We start from the raw sequence: 21,612 nt of genomic DNA, 5'->3' as shown, positions 1-21,612 counted from the left end.
TGTCCAAACAGTTGTTCTACACAGCCCTTGTAAGGCTTGCAATAATGGGAAAAAGGTTCAGACCCCACAAATAAGTCACTCTGTGAGCCCCGCCGAACGGCATTGAGTCATTCTGCCGTGTTATTGGTGCACCTTTCCCGGTGCTTCAGTTTCTTAATTCCAGGCTTTTGGATCACAGACCTGGACGTCTCGCAGAAAATACTACCGTGCTGGCAGGGTTTGTGGAGTCGTTCTGTGACAGGGATTTGGAGACACCGATCGCATTTATGGTGGAACGTGCTGAAAGCCTTGCTGTAACGATCCGCTGGTCTGACAGTGGAGAGAACCCAGAAGTGGGCTTGAACCACCAATAAAACAAGACCAGGGTAAAACCTAGTGTATGGCTGGACCTAACGCACGTGATCCAGCCGACCAATGGCGTGACTTCATAACTCGGCCGACCAATGGGTGTAACCTCATCGCTCACTCAGTCAGTCACAGACATTCGCATTTGTAGGGCTGGCCCTGCTGGTGTAGTCCAGCCAAAAAAAAAAAGAATACCAAACAACTGGCTCAGCGGATGCAGTCACAACAGACGGCCACTGCATGAAACCACCAAGGGAAGTTGCACGGAAGCTGCAAGGTGGAAGGTGTCTTTGGGTTTGACCCCAATGCATGCTTGCACAATTCACTCGACAGAACTTCCCCTCAGCTGAAATCCAGGATTTGACCAAAGCAAGACTTTGCGGCCAGTTGGGGGGGGGGCGGCAGGGTAGATGTTTGTTTCTTTGCCTGTAGTTCCTTGAATTTTCTGACTAGCTAACTAGAAAAATGACTTGCTGCCCAGCCGGGGGGTTTTCTGCAGATCTGTTAAGCCTTTGTGGCTCGTAGGGACCAAATTCTGGTACCGTCTTGGGTATTTAAAAAAACAAACAAGAAACAAGAAAACAAACTGATAATGAATGCCCTGATCTGATTTAATACTTGAAAGTTCAATGGCGACATCTGTTAAGAAGTATTTTGAATAACATTAGAGAACGAGAAGGAAGCACATCTGAAAACATGTCTAGGAATCTGTTCAGTCGATGCAGAAGTTGCATGATAGTAGGCAGAGTGGTTCCAGAATGTTCCGAGGTAACAGCTGATTGCCCATCAGCTGCGTGGGATCGTTCCGAGGACTGTGCATTTGACAGTGGACCAGAGCTGGTGTGCAAATGTCACACTGTAAATTGAAAGGAAAAAGGAAGAGGAGATGAAAAAAAAAAAAAAACGCAAAATCCCCTAAGTTCGGGGCTTTATTATGTTGATGTGTGAAGTTGTTTGTGAATTCTCTCTGTTAAAAAGGAGTCAGAAAGTGCAGAAATGTTTTTAAGTGCTGAGAGTCTGTGGTCATTGTGGTTATTTCTGTAGGAAACCCTGAAAATAGCCGAACTCTCGGAGATGTGTAGGTATGGGGCATGCCGGCCTCCCAAGCCATAACTCGGCGGGACGGCCCAACTGGCCTGCTTTCACTACGGTTAGGATTGTCCTACTGTGTCATCGGAATTATTCCAACAGTTACTGTGGTACTGTGGTAACTTGCTTGTTTGTTTGAATATCAGTTTGGAATTTTTACAGTAGTTGTAGTAGAGCTCCAACAATGTTAAGTCAATTGTTAGAAATGTTTATAGGACAGAATTGTGTAAGTCCACAAAAAGAAATGCTTAGTATATCTAGCTTAAAAACTGTAGGAACATATATGTATGGAGTAGAAGTAGCAATAATAATAATAATAATAATAATATTATTATTATTATTAAGTAGTAGTAATAATAATGTGTTGAGGCCCACAATGGTGTACAGAAACCTGAAGTATATTTTTGTAGTAGGGTTTGCGCAGTATTGATAATGGCTGTATTTATTTTTTGACCCTGTAAATAGTATAGTGTGTTTTAAAACCCCAAAAGAAAAAAGTTTCATAATACTTAAAGCGAAGCATTTAAAAAACAAAAAAACAAAAACAAACTTCTGGCCTTAAGTTCTTGGTTTCCTCAAACAAGATCAAAATCCCAAATTGAAATTAGGGACCGCGGCCCACATTAAGATTCCTTTAGACATTTTTTTAACATGACTAATTGGAATTGAACCGCAAATCATGAGTTTACATCGATTAATCTGTGGTTCTTGTGTAGTGTAACTATGTGTATGTCAATGCACACTCCCCCCCCCCCCCCGTTTTTATTAGTTCGAAATCAATCAGAGCTCCCTCTTGCACCCCTGCTGTGCTCATTGGAATGCATTAAATGACATGCCCTTGGTGACTCCATTTTAAAATTGAACTCCCAGTGATTTCCGACGATTTGTAATCCCATAGGTGGGAGTCCACCGCTGCAGAACTGATGACCATGACGTTAACTAAAGCGAGGTTATGCAAATAAATCGTGCTGCCAGTTCATGGCAGTGGCAACAATAGGTGAAATGATAGTTGCTCTTAAGCATTTTTTTTGTAATATTGAGAAAGATGGAGTTGATTTGGGGTTTATGAAACTTGGAGTGAAGTCGTTTTAAAGATACGTTTAAGGGTTGTGATTTCATTGATTAGGCCAGAAAACCTTCGGGTCTGTTTGAGTATGCACTTTAAAAAGAACTCTGAGCCTTGATTAATAAGAAAGAAATTGTTGAAAGTGAGCATTCATACTTGAAATGTTCCTTTTTCGGTAGAAGTGAATTGATGTAATTGACCCAAGCTTTGTCAAAAATAACTGAAGTTACTAGGTGTGAACTTAATAAAAGTTCAGCATATTTAGCATATTATTCAGCATATTTCTTAAAAATGTTTTCAATTCAGGTTTATGAAGTGCTTCACAAAGACTAAGTTAAAAGAAGCAATTTCATAACCCTGTATTGAAAACATTAGCATTTTTAATCTGACAGTAGACCTGGTAGTACTACAGAACGAGTTCTTTACGCCACTGAAAGACAGTTGAGCAGGTTGTTTGCGTTTTCGTGCTGGTGCATCCATCAGAAGATCAGAAATGGCTGCTGGGTGGCTCATCCTGTTAAAGCGCTGTCATGGTGCATGGATGGGCCCCATGGTCTGTTATGAAAACAGCACTGTGCCAGTGCTGATTGGCTAGCAGCCCCGAAGGGCTACACACCATTGGCTGTGACATTGCCCAGGCAGAGTCTCCTCACGCACCAGTGAACCTCCCCCGCTGATCGATAGGTCGCCGACAAGTTCTGCTGAACTTCTGGTGATGGATCTTCCTCTGAGTCATCTTTGCGAGTCCGGCTTGCGGACTGTGGTGTGATAAACGGTGGCTGATATCGCGTGCGTCAATAGAGACCACGTGTTTCTGCTCTCCTTTGACAGTTGGGGGGAGGGGGAGTGAGCCTTGTGGTGTGAGCGGGACAGTACCTGCCAAATGGGGGGGTGGGGGGGGGAAAGCATAAAAAAAAAAGAATGGCAGTGAAAACTACAGTGGGGGGAAAAAAGCAAAGGTGAATGTGAAATGGGATCAAATCAAATGGTGCAGTGAGAACCTGCATTTTGAATTCCCTGCCTGCTCTGTGGATATAATGGGTAGAGTTGTGAACTTGTTATTTGGAATTTGGTGCCTCATCTGAGTGATGTGTGGCTTCCTACGTGTGTAACTACAGAACAGCTTCAATAGCCTTTCTTTCAATAGCCAATAGTTTTCTTTCAAAACGTCACTTAAAATAAATGCTAAACAACTTGATCAAAACTGAAATGGCTTAACGGTTTGCTAATCTAATGCAGATATTTGTTGAGACGTGCATTATAGCTAAGTATTCGTGGAGTCATGCATTTCCCAGAGATAATGTCTGTAAAGCTTTACTTATTTATATTGTGGGCACATTATATTCCCAGAATGTGACATTCGCTGTCTGACGTGCAATTATCTGTGAATTGCAGCTCATTTCCTTGACTGGCTGGCGTTTCCTTCAGTGGTTAACTGATGCACAAGTCTGCCCAAGTGGCTTTCAGAAGTGGACAGGCTTCAAGATGTAGTCTATTTTATTTTATTGGATAAAATTTAGCTTCAAATAAAACAAAATTGAGGTCTTTGTTCCCCCCCCCCCCCCCAATTTCGAATACTTGAGGCTCTGCGATCGTGCCTTTCTCAGCCTGGTCGTCTTGTCTTTTCTGAAGAATGTTATGAGCTGTGATAGACATAAACGCCGTTTTCAGATAACGTGTTCTCGGTGAGGTTAATGAAATGCTCTATGCCGGAGTTTGGCGCAACTTTTTCAAACTTCTCTGAAATGACCAGAATCACATGCCCCCCCCCCCCCACCTGTGTAATGGTCTAATATCGGTTTTCTTTTTCCCCCACCAGCCACCAACCAGTGGTTCATCCCCGCGGTGCGTGGTGACATCCCGCCCGGGTGCGCTGCGTACGGGTTTGTGTGCGATGGCACCCGGCTGCTGGTGTTCGGCGGCATGGTGGAGTATGGAAAATACAGCAACGACCTGTACGAGCTGCAGGTAAGGGCACCTTGCCAAACGCACACCTTTGCCTTCACTGCACAGCACAGTGCAGACATTTATCCATGCAGGGAGTTCCAAGTCAGTGTTCTAGAACTCCACTGCTTTCAGTCGCTGCCAGTGATTGTGACATCAGCGTTAGAATGTTCAGTTAAGAGCATTCTAATCACGTATTTGTGACCTCACATCTCAAAGAATCAACTAACTATCGGTTGCATTGGGATAGTTTCATTGTGACTTGTATGTAGTGTACAAATGCATGACATAAGAAACACACATTAGAACACGCATTCTGCAAACTGCACTCACTGAAAAATATAAGAGTTGTTGACTACTGTCATTAAGCACCTGCAAATATTTAAAATAAATAATTAAATAATTGCAGCATGATATTTAAAAAAAAAGCATCAGTTTATATATCAGGTGCAGGTTTGCATTTTATTTTATAAGTGCAGCGTTCTGGGCAATTACATTGACTCTCCTTTAGCTTGCAGAAGTGGAATTGTGTTTGTTTTTGTTGTTGTAATAATCTTATGGACCGTAGTGCTAAATCAACTGCATGTGGTGCTGTCCTGATGGTGGAGTCACTGCATAACTGACATTCATACCGTTTTGTTACACAGGCTAGCCGATGGGAGTGGAAGAGGCTGAAGCCCAAGGCTCCCAAAAATGGCCCCCCTCCCTGCCCCCGTCTGGGCCACAGTTTCTCTCTGGTGGGCAACAAGTGCTACCTGTTCGGAGGGCTGGCCAACGACAGCGAGGACCCCAAAAACAACATTCCCAGGTACGGCTGGAGCAGTTAGGGAACGGTGTGGGGAGTTGTGTTGACCTGAGTTTTGATGATGATGATGATGATGATGATGATGATGGGGGGGGGGTGTGGACAGAGTGAAGCGTAGACTGCTTTTAGTAAGGGGTCTGTGCATAGCACTTAGTGTGAATGTGATGAGGCTCTGCTGGTCTAAGCACAGTCCCATTGTAAGTGTAACTCATGTTACGTGTACCTCCATCCAGCACTTATTGTACCTTGTATCATTATCTTGATGTCGTAGTTTGCCATGCCTCCTAGTTTGACTTAGCATAGGTTAGGTCAGAGAGTAATGTTTACTGTGTGAGCTGGACTTAATGTGTTCATGGCCATGAATAACCGTTACATAATGAGCATTGTACCTTATCTGACCTGTGTGTTGTAGTTGTTCCAATGACCTTCGGTATGCACTTACTGTATGTCGCTTTGGGATGAAAGCGTCTGCGTAATAAAGGTAATATGATGCAAGTGTCCTGGACCTGCCTGCCCAGGTACCTGAACGACCTGTACATCCTGGAGCTGCGCGCGGGCTCGAGCGTGGTGGGCTGGGACATCCCCATCACCTACGGCGTGCTGCCGCCGCCGCGGGAGAGCCACACCGCCGTGGTCTACACCGAGAAGACCAGCAAGAAGTCCCGTCTGGTCATCTACGGCGGCATGAGCGGCTGTCGCCTCGGCGACCTCTGGACCCTCGACATCGGTGAGTGAGGGAGGGAGGGAGGGCGGAGGGTCTGCAGAGCGGGGCCGGCCCCGACCCCCGGTCCTGGAGATCCGCCGTCCCGTGGGTTATCATTTCAACCCTATAATTCGACACACCTGACTACACTACTAAATAAGATCAACGAGATCGCTGGCTGTTGAGTGAGGTGTCCGTTAAGGTTGGAGTGAAAACTTACAGGACAGTAGATCTCCAGGAACGGTCTTGGGCGGCCCCCGATCCAGTTGTTGAATGAGGTGTGGCTTTCTTAGGGTTGGAGTGAAAACCTACAGGGTGGTAAAATCTCCAGGAGCTTTTGGGTTGGGCCCTTCCTGCTGTAGACTGACTTCTTTTGGGCCTGAAGTCCCCATTACTCGGCTGTTAGCGCTCCGCTATCTGAAGCGAATGTTCAGGGAGCAGGTGTCCCTCGTGCTGGGCGTGCGTTTTAACCTGCCGCACCTCCGTTTGCAGACACGCTCACCTGGAACAAGCCGTCAGTCAGCGGCACAGCACCGCTGCCCCGGAGTCTGCACTCCGCCACCACCATCACCAACAAGTGAGTACCGCACCGGCGGCCAGCCGCGGCCTCAGCGCTAGCCGTGCTATGTACAGTGCGTTAGTGCGCTCTGGATGAGAGCGTCAGCTGAATGCCTGTGGTGTAATGTAGGTGCTTCAGAGAGCGTGATTTAAGGGTGTGATTTAAGAGCGTGTTGGAGAGTGTGATTTAAGAGCATGTTGGAGAGTGATTTGAAAGCGTGATTTAAGAGCATGTTGGAGAGCGTGATTTAAGAGCATGTTGGAGAGTGTGATTTGAAAGCGTGATTTAAGAGCATGTTGGAGAGTGTGATTTGAAAGCGTGATTTAAGAGCATGTTGGAGAGTGTGATTTAAGAGCATGTTGGAGAGCGTGATTTAAGAGCATGTTGGAGAGCGTGATTTAAGAGCATGTTGGAGAGTGCGATTTAAGCGAATTAAAGTGAGGGGCAATTGAGTCGAATGTAGAGAGGGAGCATGGGTGGGAATTTAGCCAGGAGACTCATGCCAGAATTTAGCCAAGGGCACTCAAGGAAGAATTTACCCAGGAAACTTTAGCCAGATTTTAGCCGGGACGCTTTAGCCAGTGTTTAGCCAGGACACACACTTATGTGTTGGACTGCATGAGAGGAGCTCATGGCTGTGTGCCCCCCCCACCCCTCCTGCAGGATGTACGTGTTTGGGGGATGGGTTCCCCTGGTGATGGATGACGTGAAGGTGGCCACACACGAGAAGGAGTGGAAGTGTACGAACACGCTGGCCTGTCTGAACCTGGGTACGCCTGTCTCCTCCAGCCCTGTGGGGCTTTCTTTACCTTTTTAACATTAGTCCATTGTTGTCTGCAGTGTAGAAGTACCATGGTATTGTTTGTTGTAAAAAGAAGGAAAAATCCATACACTACTATTCATTGCTCCCATTTATTGAATTATGTACGTTTTTTTTTTACTTGTAATGGCCCTTGTTTTTTGTAGCACATCATAATACCTCACCTGAATGCAAAACAAATGTGCAATAATGCTGGTTATGTTCTTCGTTCGATATCCAGCATAGTTCCACCTTGCCTGGTTCACACATGCGCCCAAATGATCTGTGTGGTTCTTATTTTGGCCTGTGCTCCCTTCTCTCTGCCCCAGACACCATGGCGTGGGAGACGGTTCTCATGGACACTCTGGAGGACAACATCCCGAGAGCTCGGGCAGGACACTGCTCCGTCGCCATCAACTCCCGGCTGTACGTGTGGAGCGGCCGGGACGGCTACCGCAAGGCCTGGAACAACCAGGTGTGCTGCAAGGACCTGTGGTACCTGGAGACGGGTGAGTCTGCTCCCGCCTCTTCCTCTGACGATGGGGTTATACTGCTCTGCAGTGCTCCCATTTTAGGAGCATTTGCTAACTGGGAAAATTATTTGGGAATCTCATTGGGGGTGCGTTAGTGTGCTCTTTAGGTTAGTGTGTTTTTAAGTTTGTGGTGTATTAGTGTGCATGCGTGCGTAAACTTCGAGGCACGTGTGATCTTTTGAACAGATGTTAGGGTAGTGCCATGTTGCATGAGTGAGTGAAACAGTGTGTCTGTGGGTGGCAGTGTAGTATAATGGGTAAGGAGCTGGTCTTGTAACCTAAAGGTTCGATTCCCGGGTACCCGGTATTCCCGTTGTACCCTTGAGAAAGGCTCTTAGCCTGCACTGCTTCAGTATATATCCAGCTGTATAAATGGATGCAGTGTAAACGTGTGTGTAAGTCGCTGTGGATGAGAGCGTCTGCTGAACGCCTGTGATGTCACGCTGTGTGTGCAGAGAGGCCGCCGGCGCCGTCGCGGGTGCAGCTGGTGCGCGCCAACACCAACTCCCTGGAGGTGAGCTGGGGCGCGGTCTCCACGGCCGACAGCTACCTGCTGCAGCTGCAGAAGTACGACATCCCCGCCGCCGCCGCTGCCACCTCGCCGGCCCTCAACGCCACGCCCTCGCTGCCCGGCAACTCGCCCAAGAGCCCCGCCCCCGCCGCCGCCGCGCCCTCCGCCCAGACGCTGCCGCTCTCCGGCATCACGCTCGTGCCCCAGGTGGGCTCCCCGACCACCGTCATGCCGGGGAGTCCGCTGGCCGCCAGCACCGCCCGCGGCCCAGGTACGCGCCGCCGCGTCCGTTCAGTTCTATTTGTATAGCGCCTTTTACTGGGAACTGCCACAAAGACACTTTACAGAGTAGCAAGGCAAAAGGCTGAGCAAACACCAGGCCTGAACCCTCAAATAGTGAATACATGAAGTAAAAAAAAAAAAAAAAAACTCCCAGCTGGGGAGTTGCTGGGAGAACCCTATGCATCTCCTAGCATTCACCTGGCGGTCTGAATGTCTTTTTTTTTTCCTTTTTTTTTTTTCCTACTCCTTTAATATACAGCGAGTAGAGGATGTATGACATGCATGTGAGGTCAGGTACACTCCTGCCATTGCTCTTGACCAAGGCACTGGCCTCAGAGCTGGAGTTGGTCCCCTGGCACTGCACTGTGGCTGCCCACTGCTCCTAAGCAGCTAGGATTGGCCAAATGCAGAGGACTAATTACACCCACAGGGTTCAATAGAAGTGTAACTTAAACTGGAACTTATTCAGCCTTGCAGTTCTCATCTGCACAACCTACTCCGCTGTCTGAACAACACACTGCCTGACTGTGTTAAGAGGCCATTTCAGTTATTTTTCTGAAATCATGTAAATGTGTTTGGAGAATTCAGCTCAGTGTCTCATTGATAATAGGCTGGCATAGCAAATGGGTTCAGAGGTTATCTGAAATTGTGGATGTTTTTGTTTTTAATGACATTCGTGATATTTTTTCAGTCTTTGACAGTGGTGTAGGTTTTATGGATTGGGTCTTTTAGCACCTATTTAAGGGTCAAGATTTCAAACTGAATACTGGTTGAGGAGGTGAATGCGGCCTCCTCGCTGCATATTAAACTGTCAACATCGCCGTGGAGCTCGTCTGCGGCGTTTCTACGGCGACGGGAAGCCTACTGACGCGCTGGTTTCTGTGTCCGTCTGCCGACGCAGCTATTCTGAAAGTGGCGGCTCCGCACTCCGCTGCTGGGACGTCCATCGTCACTGTGCGCCAGGCTAACCCGGCCGGGAAATCCCCCGTCACTGTGACATCACTTCCTGCTGGCGTCCGCATGGTGGTGCCTGCTCAGAGCACCCAGGGGACGGTATGCAGATGTCTTTGTTATTTTTTTTTTGGTTTCATGGGGGGGGAGGGTTCGCTTGTCATCCTGTACCTTTCTGAAAACCTGCAGCATTAGTTTATACGTTGCAATAATAACTGGCCCATTACTCAGAAATTTGTCTTGTGTTGTCGTGCCAACAGTTTCATATAATCACAAAAGACAAGCACAGTACTACAAAAGACATTAAAAAGAAATACATGTGAATACAATTGAATATTTAAAAAAAAAAAAAAGATAATTAAAAAAAAAAAAAAAAAAATTTAGAAAATTTTATTTCTCTGGCCCCCTCTCAGCCAATCGGTAGCAGCCCTCAGATGAGTGGCATGGCCGCGCTGGCGGCGGCTGCCGCGGCCACACAGAAGATCCCGCCCTCTTCCGCGCCCACGATGCTGAACGTGCCCGCGGGCGCCACCATCGTGAAGACCATGGCCATGACCCCCGGCTCCACCAGCCTGCCAGCGACAGTCAAAGTGGCATCGCCTGTTATGGTAAGAACCCCCCCCCCCCCCCCCACTACCCCTCCCCTCACCCCCCTCCCTCAAAGGAAGGAAGTGTGTAAGTGCTGCTTTATGTAAACGTCTTCACAGAGATGTTCCACATCAAAGCGAAGGGGCTTTTCTCGTAGCATTTCTCATATTTGAAATGTAAACTTGGATAACTGACTGAGAAAGGGGTTCCTGTTGCCGCTGGTAAAAATGTAGAGCGGATGCCTCTTGACATATGCGCAGACACAAACAACATGCGTTTAACAAAATGTGAAAAATTTTCAATTTCAATGAATACATATGTTACTCGTCTATTATTTATCCACTATATAGCTTGATTCATTTTCCTAAGTTAAAATGTACTTGTTAAAAAATACTGTTTGTGTTTGGAAAAACTAGATTTGATTTATGGGCAGATTCTGTAGTGAATAATGCACTTCAGGCAAGGATAGCAGATTTTTTTATTTTGCAACGTGTGCGTATGTATATATAGATATTTGCTTGTGCATGCTCATGCCCCTTGAAGGTTTGCCATTGAAGTGATACACTTGCGATCAATTAAAGCTAGTCTGCAATTAAGTGAATCTTTTCTGAACGGCTTGTTGAAAGAGTTCTGGTTTGTTTGAAGGCACGCACACGTTGGAAGACGTTGGTACTGCTGTGGTGACGGTCACAAATGGGGAGAGTCATTTCCCATGAGCTGTAGTAATAGCGGGTGACAGATTTAAGAGACGGCTTGCAGTCGTTCAGCAGGCTTCAGCGCTGTGTGCTGAGGTGTTTTTGGACGTGCTCACGGCGTTTCTGGTTTTGCATACGGCTGTCAGACTGTCTTAACGCAGGCTGCCTCCTCCTCCTCTTCCTCCTCTCAGGTGAGCAACCCGGCCACCCGCATGCTGAAGACGGCGGCGGCGCAGGTGGGCACCTCGGCCGTGTCGACGCCCAACACGCCCACGCGCCCCATCATCACCGTGCACAAGTCCGGCACCGTCACCGTGGCCCAGCAGGCCCAGGTGGTCACCACCGTGGTGGGCGGAGTCACCAAGACCATCACCCTGGTCAAGAGCCCCATCGGCATGGGTGGGAGCGGCACGCTGGTACGCTCACAGGGTGGGGTGGGGTGGGGGGTGTCTCACGGGAGGGGTGGATTTGTGGGAGGATGAGGATTGGGAGGAAGAGTCTAGCTATACTGGCAGGTGCCCTCGGAATGTGCTGAAACAGCAGTGAGGGAGGGGGAAAGCATCGTTCGGCCTATTAAAGCCAAATGTGTCCTTCCAGTTAATGCTGCCGACTGCGTTCGCTTGAAATGTCAGTTAGTGCAGTGGTCCCTGAAGTGGGGAATGCAGAGAGACCATCGGGGGGGGGGGGGGGGGGGGGGGGGGGGTGCTAATGACCGCAGTAGTTTGGGAAGCACTGATGCACGTTGATTATGTCACTCATTGCCGCACGTTGCACTGCAGGACCCCGGACCCCGTTATCACTGCTTGCTTTCCCCTCTTGAGACCCTTTTTTCATCCTCCTCCTTTTCTCCGTGCTCAGATCTCCAATCTGGGGAAGGTGATGTCCGTGGTGCAGACCAAGCCGGTGCAGACCTCCGCCGTGACCGGCCAGGCCTCCACCAACCCCGTCACCCAGATCATACAGGTGAACCTAGGGGTGTGGGCGCCCAGGGCGGGCATCAGGAACTGCCAGGGATGCTTCCCAGCTAACGCAAAACGTTCTCGCGATGTTCCTGGAATTGTGATTAAAAAAAAAAAATAATAACATTGCCACTGTGTGGCAGCAACATCGTGCGTTTTGCGTTGTCTGGGTTGTTTGCTGTTTGATAAGCCGTGAGGAAGGTGGTACACTGTGCATGCGTACGTGGTATGAATCGAACGCGTAAAGCAAATGCATAAATGCCGTTTTCCTACCTGTAAACTTAGCTACTGGTCCCTGTTGAGTAATGAGTCATTGTACAACGTAAACATTTTCTGTGAAGTAAAAATGTGCAACAAAATGGCTGTTGGGCTCATGTTTCGGCATCGTAAACAACGCAGCAAAGACAGGCATGTTTGCAGAAGTTTATGAGGTCGGAGCCCGTGCTGCAGGCCGATGGCTTTATGGCAGTGATTGATTCTTCTGGAGGGAGAAGCTGTTGCGGCTCTGGTGAAACTCTGGAGACCAGCCCGATTAGCGGGAAGAATAGCCTCTTGTGAAAGTAGCTAATAAATTTTAAATGTGGCTGTTCAGGGGCATGCTTATGTGGTGGGGGGGTGGGGGGAGGGGGGAGTGTTGCTAGTGCCATGTCCCTTCCATGATTACCAAGCCTGTGTGGCAGATGATGAACTAAATGAAGATCTGAACCACAGTGTTATTTTTGCATAAAGGCACTCTCTTCTCAGACAAAGGGCCCCCTCCCAGCCGGCACCATCCTGAAGCTGGTGACCTCCGCAGACGGCAAGCCCACTACCATCATCACCACCACCCAGGCCGGGGGCACGGGCAGCAAGCCCACCATCCTGGGCATCAGCAGCGTGTCGCCCACCACCACCACCAAGCCGGGCACCACCACCATCATCAAGACCATCCCCATGTCGGCCATCATGACCCAGCCGGGGGCGACAGGTGTGTGCGCTGGGGGGGCCCACACATTCCCCCCCCCCCTCACTGGAAGGAGTGCGTGTGCTGCGTGAGAGTAGGCTGTTTTAATAACGCACGCCCGTCCTCTTCCAGCAGGGGTAACCAGCAGCCCGGGGATGAAGTCGCCCATCACCATCATCACCACCAAAATGATGACCTCTGGTACTGGGACGCCCGGCAAGATCATCACTGCGGTGCCCAAACTGGGTACCGGGCCTGGCCAGCAGGGGGTGACACAGGTACCTTTACCAAAAAAAATAAAACAAAGTCCTGCCTGCTTCATTCAGCCTGAGTGTGTGTTTGTGAAAGGGTTAGTTGTGATTGAAGGCTGAGCTCCAGAATTGTCATATCCAACAAATTTGTTAACACACACAAATTTTTGGAAAACCTGGGTTGTATGAGAAGTATGAATGAAGTCTATTCGTAGTGCCCATTGGAACACAGTAATGTGGCCATACATGCGCACATATGGTACAGCACTGAAATAAGTACTCCTTGATTTGGAAAACAGTCCTCAGAAATGTTTGTTTAAAAAAAAAAAAAAAAAAAAATGTTTCTGTCTTTGCAGGTGGTTTTGAAGGGGGCACCTGGTCAGCCAGGTACCATTCTGCGCACAGTACCCATGGGTGGGGTACGCCTGGTTACCCCGGTAACCGTCTCTGCCGTCAAGCCCACCGTAACCACGCTTGTCGTCAAGGGAACAACAGGTAGCGTGTTCCAGCAAAAGTCATTCCTTAGCGTCTTGATGCACGTGTGTCATCTGTTCTCAACGTCGGTGTGTAAATACTGAATTGTTCTGGGCATCGTAATTTCTTTTGCTTCTGAATGCCTGTAAGAATCCACACGGGAGTTTTGGGAGTTCTGTCACCAGAAGTAGAAGCTTTGCTCCCTCAGACGGTCCTAAGGAGACGTTGACGGGCGGCCATTTTGTCCGTGTCCCTGCAGGTGTGACCACTCTCGGGACCGTGACGGGCACAGTGTCCACCAGCCTCGCGGGGGGTAGCGTGGCCAGTGCCAACGCTTCCCTGGCGACCCCCATCACCACCCTGGGCACCATCGCCACCCTGTCCAGCCAGGTCATTAACCCGGCTGCCATCACCGTGTCAGCAGCACAGACCAGCCTGACCGCCGCCTCTCCGCTCCCGACGCCCACCATCACCATGCAGGTAAGACACGCCCACCTACCACACCCACTGCCACCATGCAGGTACAACACGCCCACCTACCACACCCACTGCCACCATGCAGGTAAGACACGCCCACCTACCACACCCACTGTCACCATGCAGGTACGACACGCCCACCTACCACACTCACTGCCACCATGCAGGTAAGACATGCCCACCTACCACACCCACTGCCACCATGCAGGTACGACACACCCACCATCGCCATGCAGGTAAGACACGCCCACCCACCATCACTATGAAGGTACGACATGCCCACCACCACCATGCAGTACAAGTTGCTGTGATCAAGTTTGGTTGAAAAACAATTACTTTTCTGATGGAACTCGGGTCAAATACAGACTGTCATTAAATGCATGCACTGTTCAGTTGACTTGCTGTCACTTTTTGTGCAGGTCACTTTTTGTAATCATGAAAAAAAAATGTCCAGATTTGCCAAAAGTATGTGGACACCTGACATCCCAATATCTCATCCAAAATGATGGGAATTAATATGGAGTTTATCCACCCTTGGCTGCAATAACAGCCTCCACTCTTCTGGGAAGGCTTTACACTAGATGTTGGAGCATTGCTGCAGGGATTTACTTCCATTCAGCCAGAATAGCATTAGTGAGGTCGGGCACCGATTGGGTGTTAAGGCCTGGCTCACAGTTGGGTTTCCAACTGATCCCAAAGGTGTTGTGCAGGCCAGTCAAGTTTTTCCACACCATTCTTGACAAAACCATTTCTATGTTGGCCTCACTGTGTGCCCGGGGCCATTGTCATGCTGAAACAGGAAAGGGCCTTCCCCAAACTGTTGGCGAAGCACAGAATCATCTTGAATGTGATTGTACGCTGTAGCGTTAAGATTTGCCTTCACTGGAACTAAGAGACCTTTGCCCAAACCCCATACCAAGGGGTGTCCAGATAACTTGCTTTCTTAGTTTTCTGTGCTTGTTTTTCTTGTTTAGTCTGTTAATGTTAACTGGGGGTTCCCTCCTTCTGCAGTCGGTGAACCAGCCCACGCAGGTGACCCTGATAACCACCCCCAGCGGGGTGGAGGCGCAGCCCGTTCAGGACCTGCCCGTGTCCATCCTGGCCTCCCCCACCTCCGAGCAGCCGTCCGCCACCGTGGCCGAGGCGGGGGCCGGGGAGATGCCCGGCACCGTCACTCTGGTGTGCTCGAACCCGCCCTGCGAGACCCACGAGACTGGCACCACCAACACCGCCACCACCGCCAGCGCCAACATGGGGGTGCAGCGCGTCTGCTCGAACCCCCCCTGCGAGACCCACGAGACTGGCACCACCAACACCGCCACCACCGCCAGCGCCAACATGGGGGTGCAGCGCGTCTGCTCGAACCCGCCCTGCGAGACCCACGAGACTGGCACCACCAACACCGCCACCACCGCCAGCGCCAACATGGGCGTGCAGCGCATGTGCACCAACCCGCCGTCGGAGACCCACGAGACGGGCACCACCAACACCGCCACCACCGCCAGCGCCAACATGGGATCCGACCAGATGGGCACTGTCCAGAGCAAGACGGAATCGCAGTCTCCCTCTTCCTCCTCCTCCTCTTCCCCTCCGGCCTCCGCCACCGGGTCCTCCGGAGGGGGCGGCGCCCCTGGGGTCCTGCGGCCCGAGAACCTGCGGACGGGCACCACGTACACCTCCACCACCGCGCGCTCCAACATGGGCTCGGACCAGACGGGCACGGTGCAGAGCTCCCGCTCCGCCCAGGAGAAGCCGTCCTACAGCAGCAGCGCCGCCTGCCCCATCTCGCAGACCCCGCCCGCGGAGAAGGGCGAGGGGCCCCAGGTCTGCTCCAACCCCCCCTGCGAAACGCACGAGACGGGCACCACCAACACCCCCACCCAAGCCTCCTCCAGCATGGGGGCCAATCAGTCTGGGACGGTGCAGAGGGTCTGCTCCAACCCCCCCTGCGAAACCCACGAAACTGGCACCACCAACACCCCCACCCAAGCCTCCTCCACCATGGGGGCTGATCAGTCTGGGACGGTGCAGAGGGTCTGCTCCAACCCCCCCTGCGAAACCCACGAAACTGGCACCACCAACACCCCCACCCAAACCTCCTCCACCATGGGGGCTGATCAGTCTGGGACGGTGCAGAGGGTGTGCTCCAACCCCCCCTGCGAAACCCACGAAACTGGCACCACCAACACCGCCACCACCGCCACATGCAGCATGGAGAGTGGAGAGGGCACAGGTACTGCTTCCCAAAAAATCACACGCACATTTTATCACGTTAAAGAGAATCGCTTCCCCTGCACGGAAAGTACATTCCGTTTCCTGTTTTAGTCCCACGTCACTGTTCTTCTGTTTGTCTATACTTAGGAGTGAAACTGAGGTCACTCTTTCAGTTGAAGGCACAATGGGATAACTCGAGTGAGCACAACAAGGGCCAATCCGTTTCAGGATTTAGGTGCCAACTACTGCTGTTAATTATTTAATTGGGTCCAATCATATCTTGATCTGATATTTGTATGAGCACCAGCTAACATCTGCAGTTGTGTAACCTGAAGATTTTACTCAAGAACCAGTGTGAACCGGCATGGTTTATAGAGCTGTCAGAAAACTAAAACTAAGGTCATTGGCTGGTACAGAAACCCAGACTGGAGTTGTACGCCCCTGTGCTAACCTGTGTCCCGTTGTCTTGCAGCTCAACAGAGTGGTGACGGTACACAAGGGGACGGAGGCGCCCCCTCAGAGGTCCCAACGCAGTCCACCACCCCGACGGAAGCCCCCAATCCCACGACGCAAAGCAGGGCCATCACAACCGTCACCCAGGCAACGCCCGCGCCAGGACCCTCAGTGCCAGTAAGCGTTCGATAGGACGCGGCTCGTGTGCTGTTAGAGAGAGAGATGCCATTGGATGGAGATGTTCAGATGTGTCTAGCTGGTTTTGCACAGATCGCTGAAGGTCCTTGATTGGCTTTTAAATTTCATTGAAATTTAAACTGCAGTATGGTGGAGCCTGCTTGTACTGTAAACTTCTTCGATGTAACAATACCACGGACGTAGTGGAACTTCGGGTCTGTGGGCCAGCTGACAGGCATACAGCAGGGCTGCCCAACCCTGGTCCTGGAGATCTACTGTCCTGTAGGGTTTCACTCAAACCCTAACACAACACACCTCATCCAACAGCTAGAGATCTCGCTGAGCTGATAATTAGTGGAATCGGATGTGCCAAATTAGGGTTGAAATGCTAAATTACAGGATGGTAGTTGAGGTGTAGTTTGTTATGAAAACCTACAGGTTGGTAGATCTCCAGGAACAGGGTTGGGCAGCCTTGGCATACTATGATGTACATGGCTTAACATAACCTGGTGTAGCTAAACCTTTTTGGTCAGGCCTCCTTTTAGTAAAGGGAAATGTTTTTAATCCCCCACCCGTTCCCCACTCACATGACCGTACGACTGAATAATCGCCTGACGAGACTCTCGAGCTGGCTTTAATTCCCTGTCCCTCTCTGCGGCTGCAGTCGATCTCCTCCATCACGGAGGCGTCGGGCGTGGCGCACGAGGACGGCGGCGAGATGGCGGCGCTGCAGGCGGGCGACCCGGCGGCGGGCGGGCCGATGCAGGCCGGCGGCCAGGACGCGGCCGGCGCCGTCGCCGCGGCAGCAGCAGCGGAGGCGGGAGAGCCCATGCAGACGGAGTGCGCGGCCGAGCTGGGAGAAGCCGCCGCCGTCGCCGCCGTGGCGATGGAGGAGGGCGAGGCCACCACGGTGCTTCAGGTGCAGGTGGAGCAGCTGCCCACCGCCATGGAGACCCAGCCCAGCCAGGAGGAGCAGGAGGTAACCTGTCACCTGGGGAGGGGTACTTTTTGGAGTATGCTGCTCTGTTACAGCCAGTCCATTGACAAAATAATGAAGTTGTGTTGGTTACCCCTATTGAAAACATGCTCCGGTTATAGGGTCAAGATAGTGCAGTTGACCCTTAAGGGAATTTGGGGTAATTCAACAAGCAAGTCAGAACAACTTCACGATTTACAACATCTACAAGAATTCAAAGTTCTCCTGATGTGGTGAAAGGTCCTTTTGGACATAAACAGGCATAAGCGGTTTTGGAAAATGGATGGAAGGATGGATGAATGAGTGTTTGGCTTGAGGAAATAGTACGATTTTGTTTGGGAGTTATGTGCAAGGGTTTAGGTCCTTGATGAGATCGGACACCCCTGGTCCTGTGTCCTGTAGACCTATCAGATGCGTGTTTGTAGATCCGTCCCACATCGTGTCTGGTGTCTGCTGCTCTTCCAGATGGAGCAGGGAGCAGTGGCAGGCACTGCCCAGGACTCGGAGCCGCTGACCCTGCCCCAGGAGCTGATGTCCGAGGGGCAGCCCGCCACCCTGATGGTGACGGGCCTCACCCCCGAGGAGCTGGCGGTGACGGCGGCGGCTGAGGCCGCTGCCCAGGCCGCCGCCACGGAGGAGGCCCAGGCGCTGGCCATCCAGGCCGTCCTGCAGGCGGCGCAGCAGGCTGTCATGAGTGAGTAACAGGGTGGGGGTCGGGTGGGGGGCCAGGTCTGGATAGGTAGCACGTTTCCAGAAGTGGTGAACTGTTCCAAGATTTGTACAAAAAGACTTTAACCCTTTGAAGAGCAAGTTTTTTTGGAATGTTCTGCTCTGGAACAGTGTTCTAGAACAGTAGTGATTGTTACATCAGCATTTAGAATGTTTAGTTTAGAACATTCTAAGTGTGTAATTGTGATGTCACACCATATCTGTATCAGACTTTGGTGCGGAAGTGTTAAATCCTCTTCCCTGCCTGCCGCCCTCGCAGATGAAGGAGACTCGGGCCACGACCAGCAGCCCACCACCATCCCCATCGTGCTGACCCAGCAGGAGCTGGCCGCCCTGGTGCAGCAGCAGCAGCAGCTGCAGGAGGCGCAGGCCCAGGCGCAGGCGGCGGCGGCGGCAGCAGCAGCGTCCGCGGCGGCAGCGGCGGCGGCGGCCGCCCAGCAGCAGCAGCAGCAGCAGCAGCAGCAGCAGGCCAGCGCCCAGGCGGCCCTGCCCACCGAGGGCCTGGCGCCCGCCGACAGCCTCAACGACCCCGCCTCCGAGAGCAACGGCCACAACGAGATGGCGGCCGCCGTCACCAGCGCCGTGGCCCGGCTGCTGCCCGGCACGTCGGCCGAGAGTGAGTGCTTCCGGAAGCTTCCGCGCCCCCCCCCGTGCGTGTGCTGTCATCGTGTTACACCAAAACTCTTAAAACTCGGCCCCCCAGGGCTCAGGGCCCCAGGCAGTTTCTTAAGTTTCTTAGTCTATTTTAGAATCAGGGCTCTGTAGTGCTCCCATCTTAGGAGCATTTGCTCCTGAATATTGCTGACTGGAAAAGTAATTAAAGACCACATCTACTAATTTGGGATGCATTACTGTCCCCCTAAACTTTTCAACATTTGCTCCTTAGGGGGTGGGGTGGAGGTGGGAGGGAATTTTGGCAAATGCCTTTTTACGACATGCCTCTGACGTGCTTTTCTCTCTCACCTTTTCCCCCCTCTCTCAGCCTTGGCCCCATCCAGCACTTTCGCTCCAGCGCAGCCCATGGTGGTGGCCAGCCCAGCCAAGATACAGGCGGCCACCGCGCTGGCCGAGGTAGCCAATGGCATCGAGTCTGCCGCGGGGGTGAGTCGGCAGTATGGCCTCTGCCTGTCTTCTGCAGGATCAGCCCAGTGCTCACAGTCACCTCAATGACTCCTCTTTTCAATCTAATAACAAAGATGCTTATTGGTTAGATCACATTTTATGTGTTTAATCTCCCGCACATTTTTAAAATTCTTTTTCTTCTCCTTTTGCTCTTCAGAAGCAAGGTCCCACGCCAGCCATGGCCAAGCCGCCCGTGAAGAAAGAGAGCCAGTGGTTTGACGTCGGCGTCGTCAAAGTGACGAACATGGTCGTCACGCACTACTACCTACCGGGCGACGATTCGCCCCCTGTTGACGTACGTCATGGCGACGAGGCGCGCGCGGTCCGCGTCCAACCCGAAATCACGAATAATGCGCGCAGATTTCCGCCGTTGCCCGACCCTCTCTGACGACCCCTCCCCCCCCCTTTTTTGTCGTTTCCCAGGAGGACTCCCCGGCCGTCCCGGACTACAGCCAGATGAAGAAGGTGGAGCTCCAGCCGGGCACCGCCTACAAGTTCCGCGTGACGGGCATCAACGCCTGCGGCCGCGGGGCCTACTCGGAGATCTCCGCCTTCAAGACCTGCCTGCCGGGCTTCCCCGGAGCGCCCTGCGCCATCAAGATCAGCAAGGTACGGAAAGGGAGGCCTCGCTCCCCGCGCCTGCGTCTCCCGCTCCTCCAGCTCTCCCTGCGCTCCCTTTTCCCAGCTCTTAGGCTATGGGCTTTGATTAGAGGCTGATTAAGTTTGTTTATTTATTACCTACCTGATAATTTTTTTTTCCCAGAGCTGTGTGAACACAAAAAAAAAACTGATCTTTCCGTATCAGATTTGGGCCACTTCCATACGCGGTCCTAGATTGGATACATATCCATTGGAACTGTTGTGTGCGACTTGTTCACTCCATAGTGGGCTACTCGGCTGTTTTGGACACCGCCTCGGTGTCTGCAGCGGCTGACTTAAAAAATGGAGGGCAGCAGGTTTAGGGTTTTTGTTGGTAATGCGTATGTGCGGGTTCTTTCAGACTCTTTCAGTCTCTTCACACTTACCTCAGATGTGACGGGTCACTTACAAACGTGAATGTGAACAGTCAATGCAAAAAAAAAAAGATGATATCGGAGCAGAAAGTGAGGAATTGAATGTTAAGGCCTGTAACGTGACCTTGGCTTTAAACTCACTCCGCCCCCCTCCCCCCCCCCTCCACAGAGTCCGGACGGCGCTCACCTGACCTGGGAGCCCCCGTCGGTGACCTCGGGGAAGATCATCGAGTACTCGGTGTACCTGGCCATCCAGAGCGCGCAGGCCGGGGAGCAGAAGGCCTCCACCCCGGCGCAGCTGGCCTTCATGCGCGTGTACTGCGGGCCCAGCCCCTCCTGCCTGGTGCAGTCCTCCAGCCTGTCCAACGCCCACATCGACTACACCACCAAGCCCGCCATCATCTTCCGCATCGCCGCGCGCAACGAGAAGGGCTACGGCCCCGCCACGCAAGTCCGATGGCTCCAGGGTGAGAGGCACCTGGCCCTTTAAAAAAAAAAAAAAGAAAGAAAAAAAAAGAGTGAGGTCACAGATGTGCGAATGGAGTGTTCTTAACTGAACATTCTAACGCTGATGTCACAATAGTCAGCAGCGGAGTTCTAGAACACTGACATGGAATTTTCAGCAAACATTCCAAAAAAAAAAAAAAAAGAAAAGAAACCTACTCTTTGAAGTGTTAATGACTTCACTAAAAGTCAGGTATTTTGTGATTGTGTAAGTGGTTCTGGTGAGAACCGTCACACTGGCAAGTTGTTCCTAGTGAAATTGTTTTTCAGCGTTTGGTCACTGTGGGTTTTTTTTTTTTTTGGCAGAATCCAGTAAAGATGGATCCGCAGCTAAACCCGCCACAAAAAGACCAGTCTCTTCTCCTGACGGGTGAGTTCACTTCGCTCACTAACTGTGATTTCCCTTCGCTCCATAACTGTGATTTCCCTTCGCTCCATAACTGTGATTTC

The 21,612-nt window shown here is 51.2% G+C and overlaps 1 protein-coding gene across 4 annotated transcripts in view; it reads left to right on the top strand.

The window, feature by feature from the left end:
* The window catches only part of hcfc1b (host cell factor C1b), a 31,428-nt gene that overhangs the window by 6,718 nt on the left and 3,098 nt on the right, over nt 1-21,612 (top strand). The window contains exons 3-27 of one of the 4 annotated variants that reach the window (XM_035381383.1): nt 4,320-4,468; nt 5,092-5,252; nt 5,768-5,976; nt 6,445-6,529; nt 7,175-7,281; nt 7,640-7,819; nt 8,299-8,625; nt 9,538-9,689; nt 10,001-10,195; nt 11,062-11,286; nt 11,729-11,833; nt 12,574-12,796; nt 12,908-13,050; nt 13,380-13,518; nt 13,757-13,977; nt 14,986-16,207; nt 16,661-16,818; nt 17,483-17,797; nt 18,260-18,488; nt 18,783-19,139; nt 19,506-19,624; nt 19,803-19,940; nt 20,069-20,254; nt 20,828-21,125; nt 21,469-21,532. In XM_035381383.1, the coding sequence (XP_035237274.1) occupies nt 4,320-4,468; nt 5,092-5,252; nt 5,768-5,976; nt 6,445-6,529; nt 7,175-7,281; nt 7,640-7,819; nt 8,299-8,625; nt 9,538-9,689; nt 10,001-10,195; nt 11,062-11,286; nt 11,729-11,833; nt 12,574-12,796; nt 12,908-13,050; nt 13,380-13,518; nt 13,757-13,977; nt 14,986-16,207; nt 16,661-16,818; nt 17,483-17,797; nt 18,260-18,488; nt 18,783-19,139; nt 19,506-19,624; nt 19,803-19,940; nt 20,069-20,254; nt 20,828-21,125; nt 21,469-21,532 (5,707 nt within the window). Of the gene's footprint in view, nt 1-4,319; nt 4,469-5,091; nt 5,253-5,767; nt 5,977-6,444; nt 6,530-7,174; nt 7,282-7,639; nt 7,820-8,298; nt 8,626-9,537; nt 9,690-10,000; nt 10,196-11,061; nt 11,287-11,728; nt 11,834-12,558; nt 12,797-12,904; nt 13,051-13,379; nt 13,519-13,756; nt 13,978-14,985; nt 16,208-16,660; nt 16,819-17,482; nt 17,798-18,259; nt 18,489-18,782; nt 19,140-19,505; nt 19,625-19,802; nt 19,941-20,068; nt 20,255-20,827; nt 21,126-21,468; nt 21,533-21,612 lie in introns of all 4 variants that reach the window. The other 3 variants (XM_035381382.1, XM_035381381.1, XM_035381380.1) reach the window with 3 other exon arrangements.

This window comes from Anguilla anguilla, chromosome 11, assembly GCF_013347855.1.
Source record: "Anguilla anguilla isolate fAngAng1 chromosome 11, fAngAng1.pri, whole genome shotgun sequence".
Lineage (NCBI taxonomy): Eukaryota > Metazoa > Chordata > Actinopteri > Anguilliformes > Anguillidae > Anguilla > Anguilla anguilla.
This window is presented reverse-complemented; position numbering and strand designations above follow the sequence as displayed.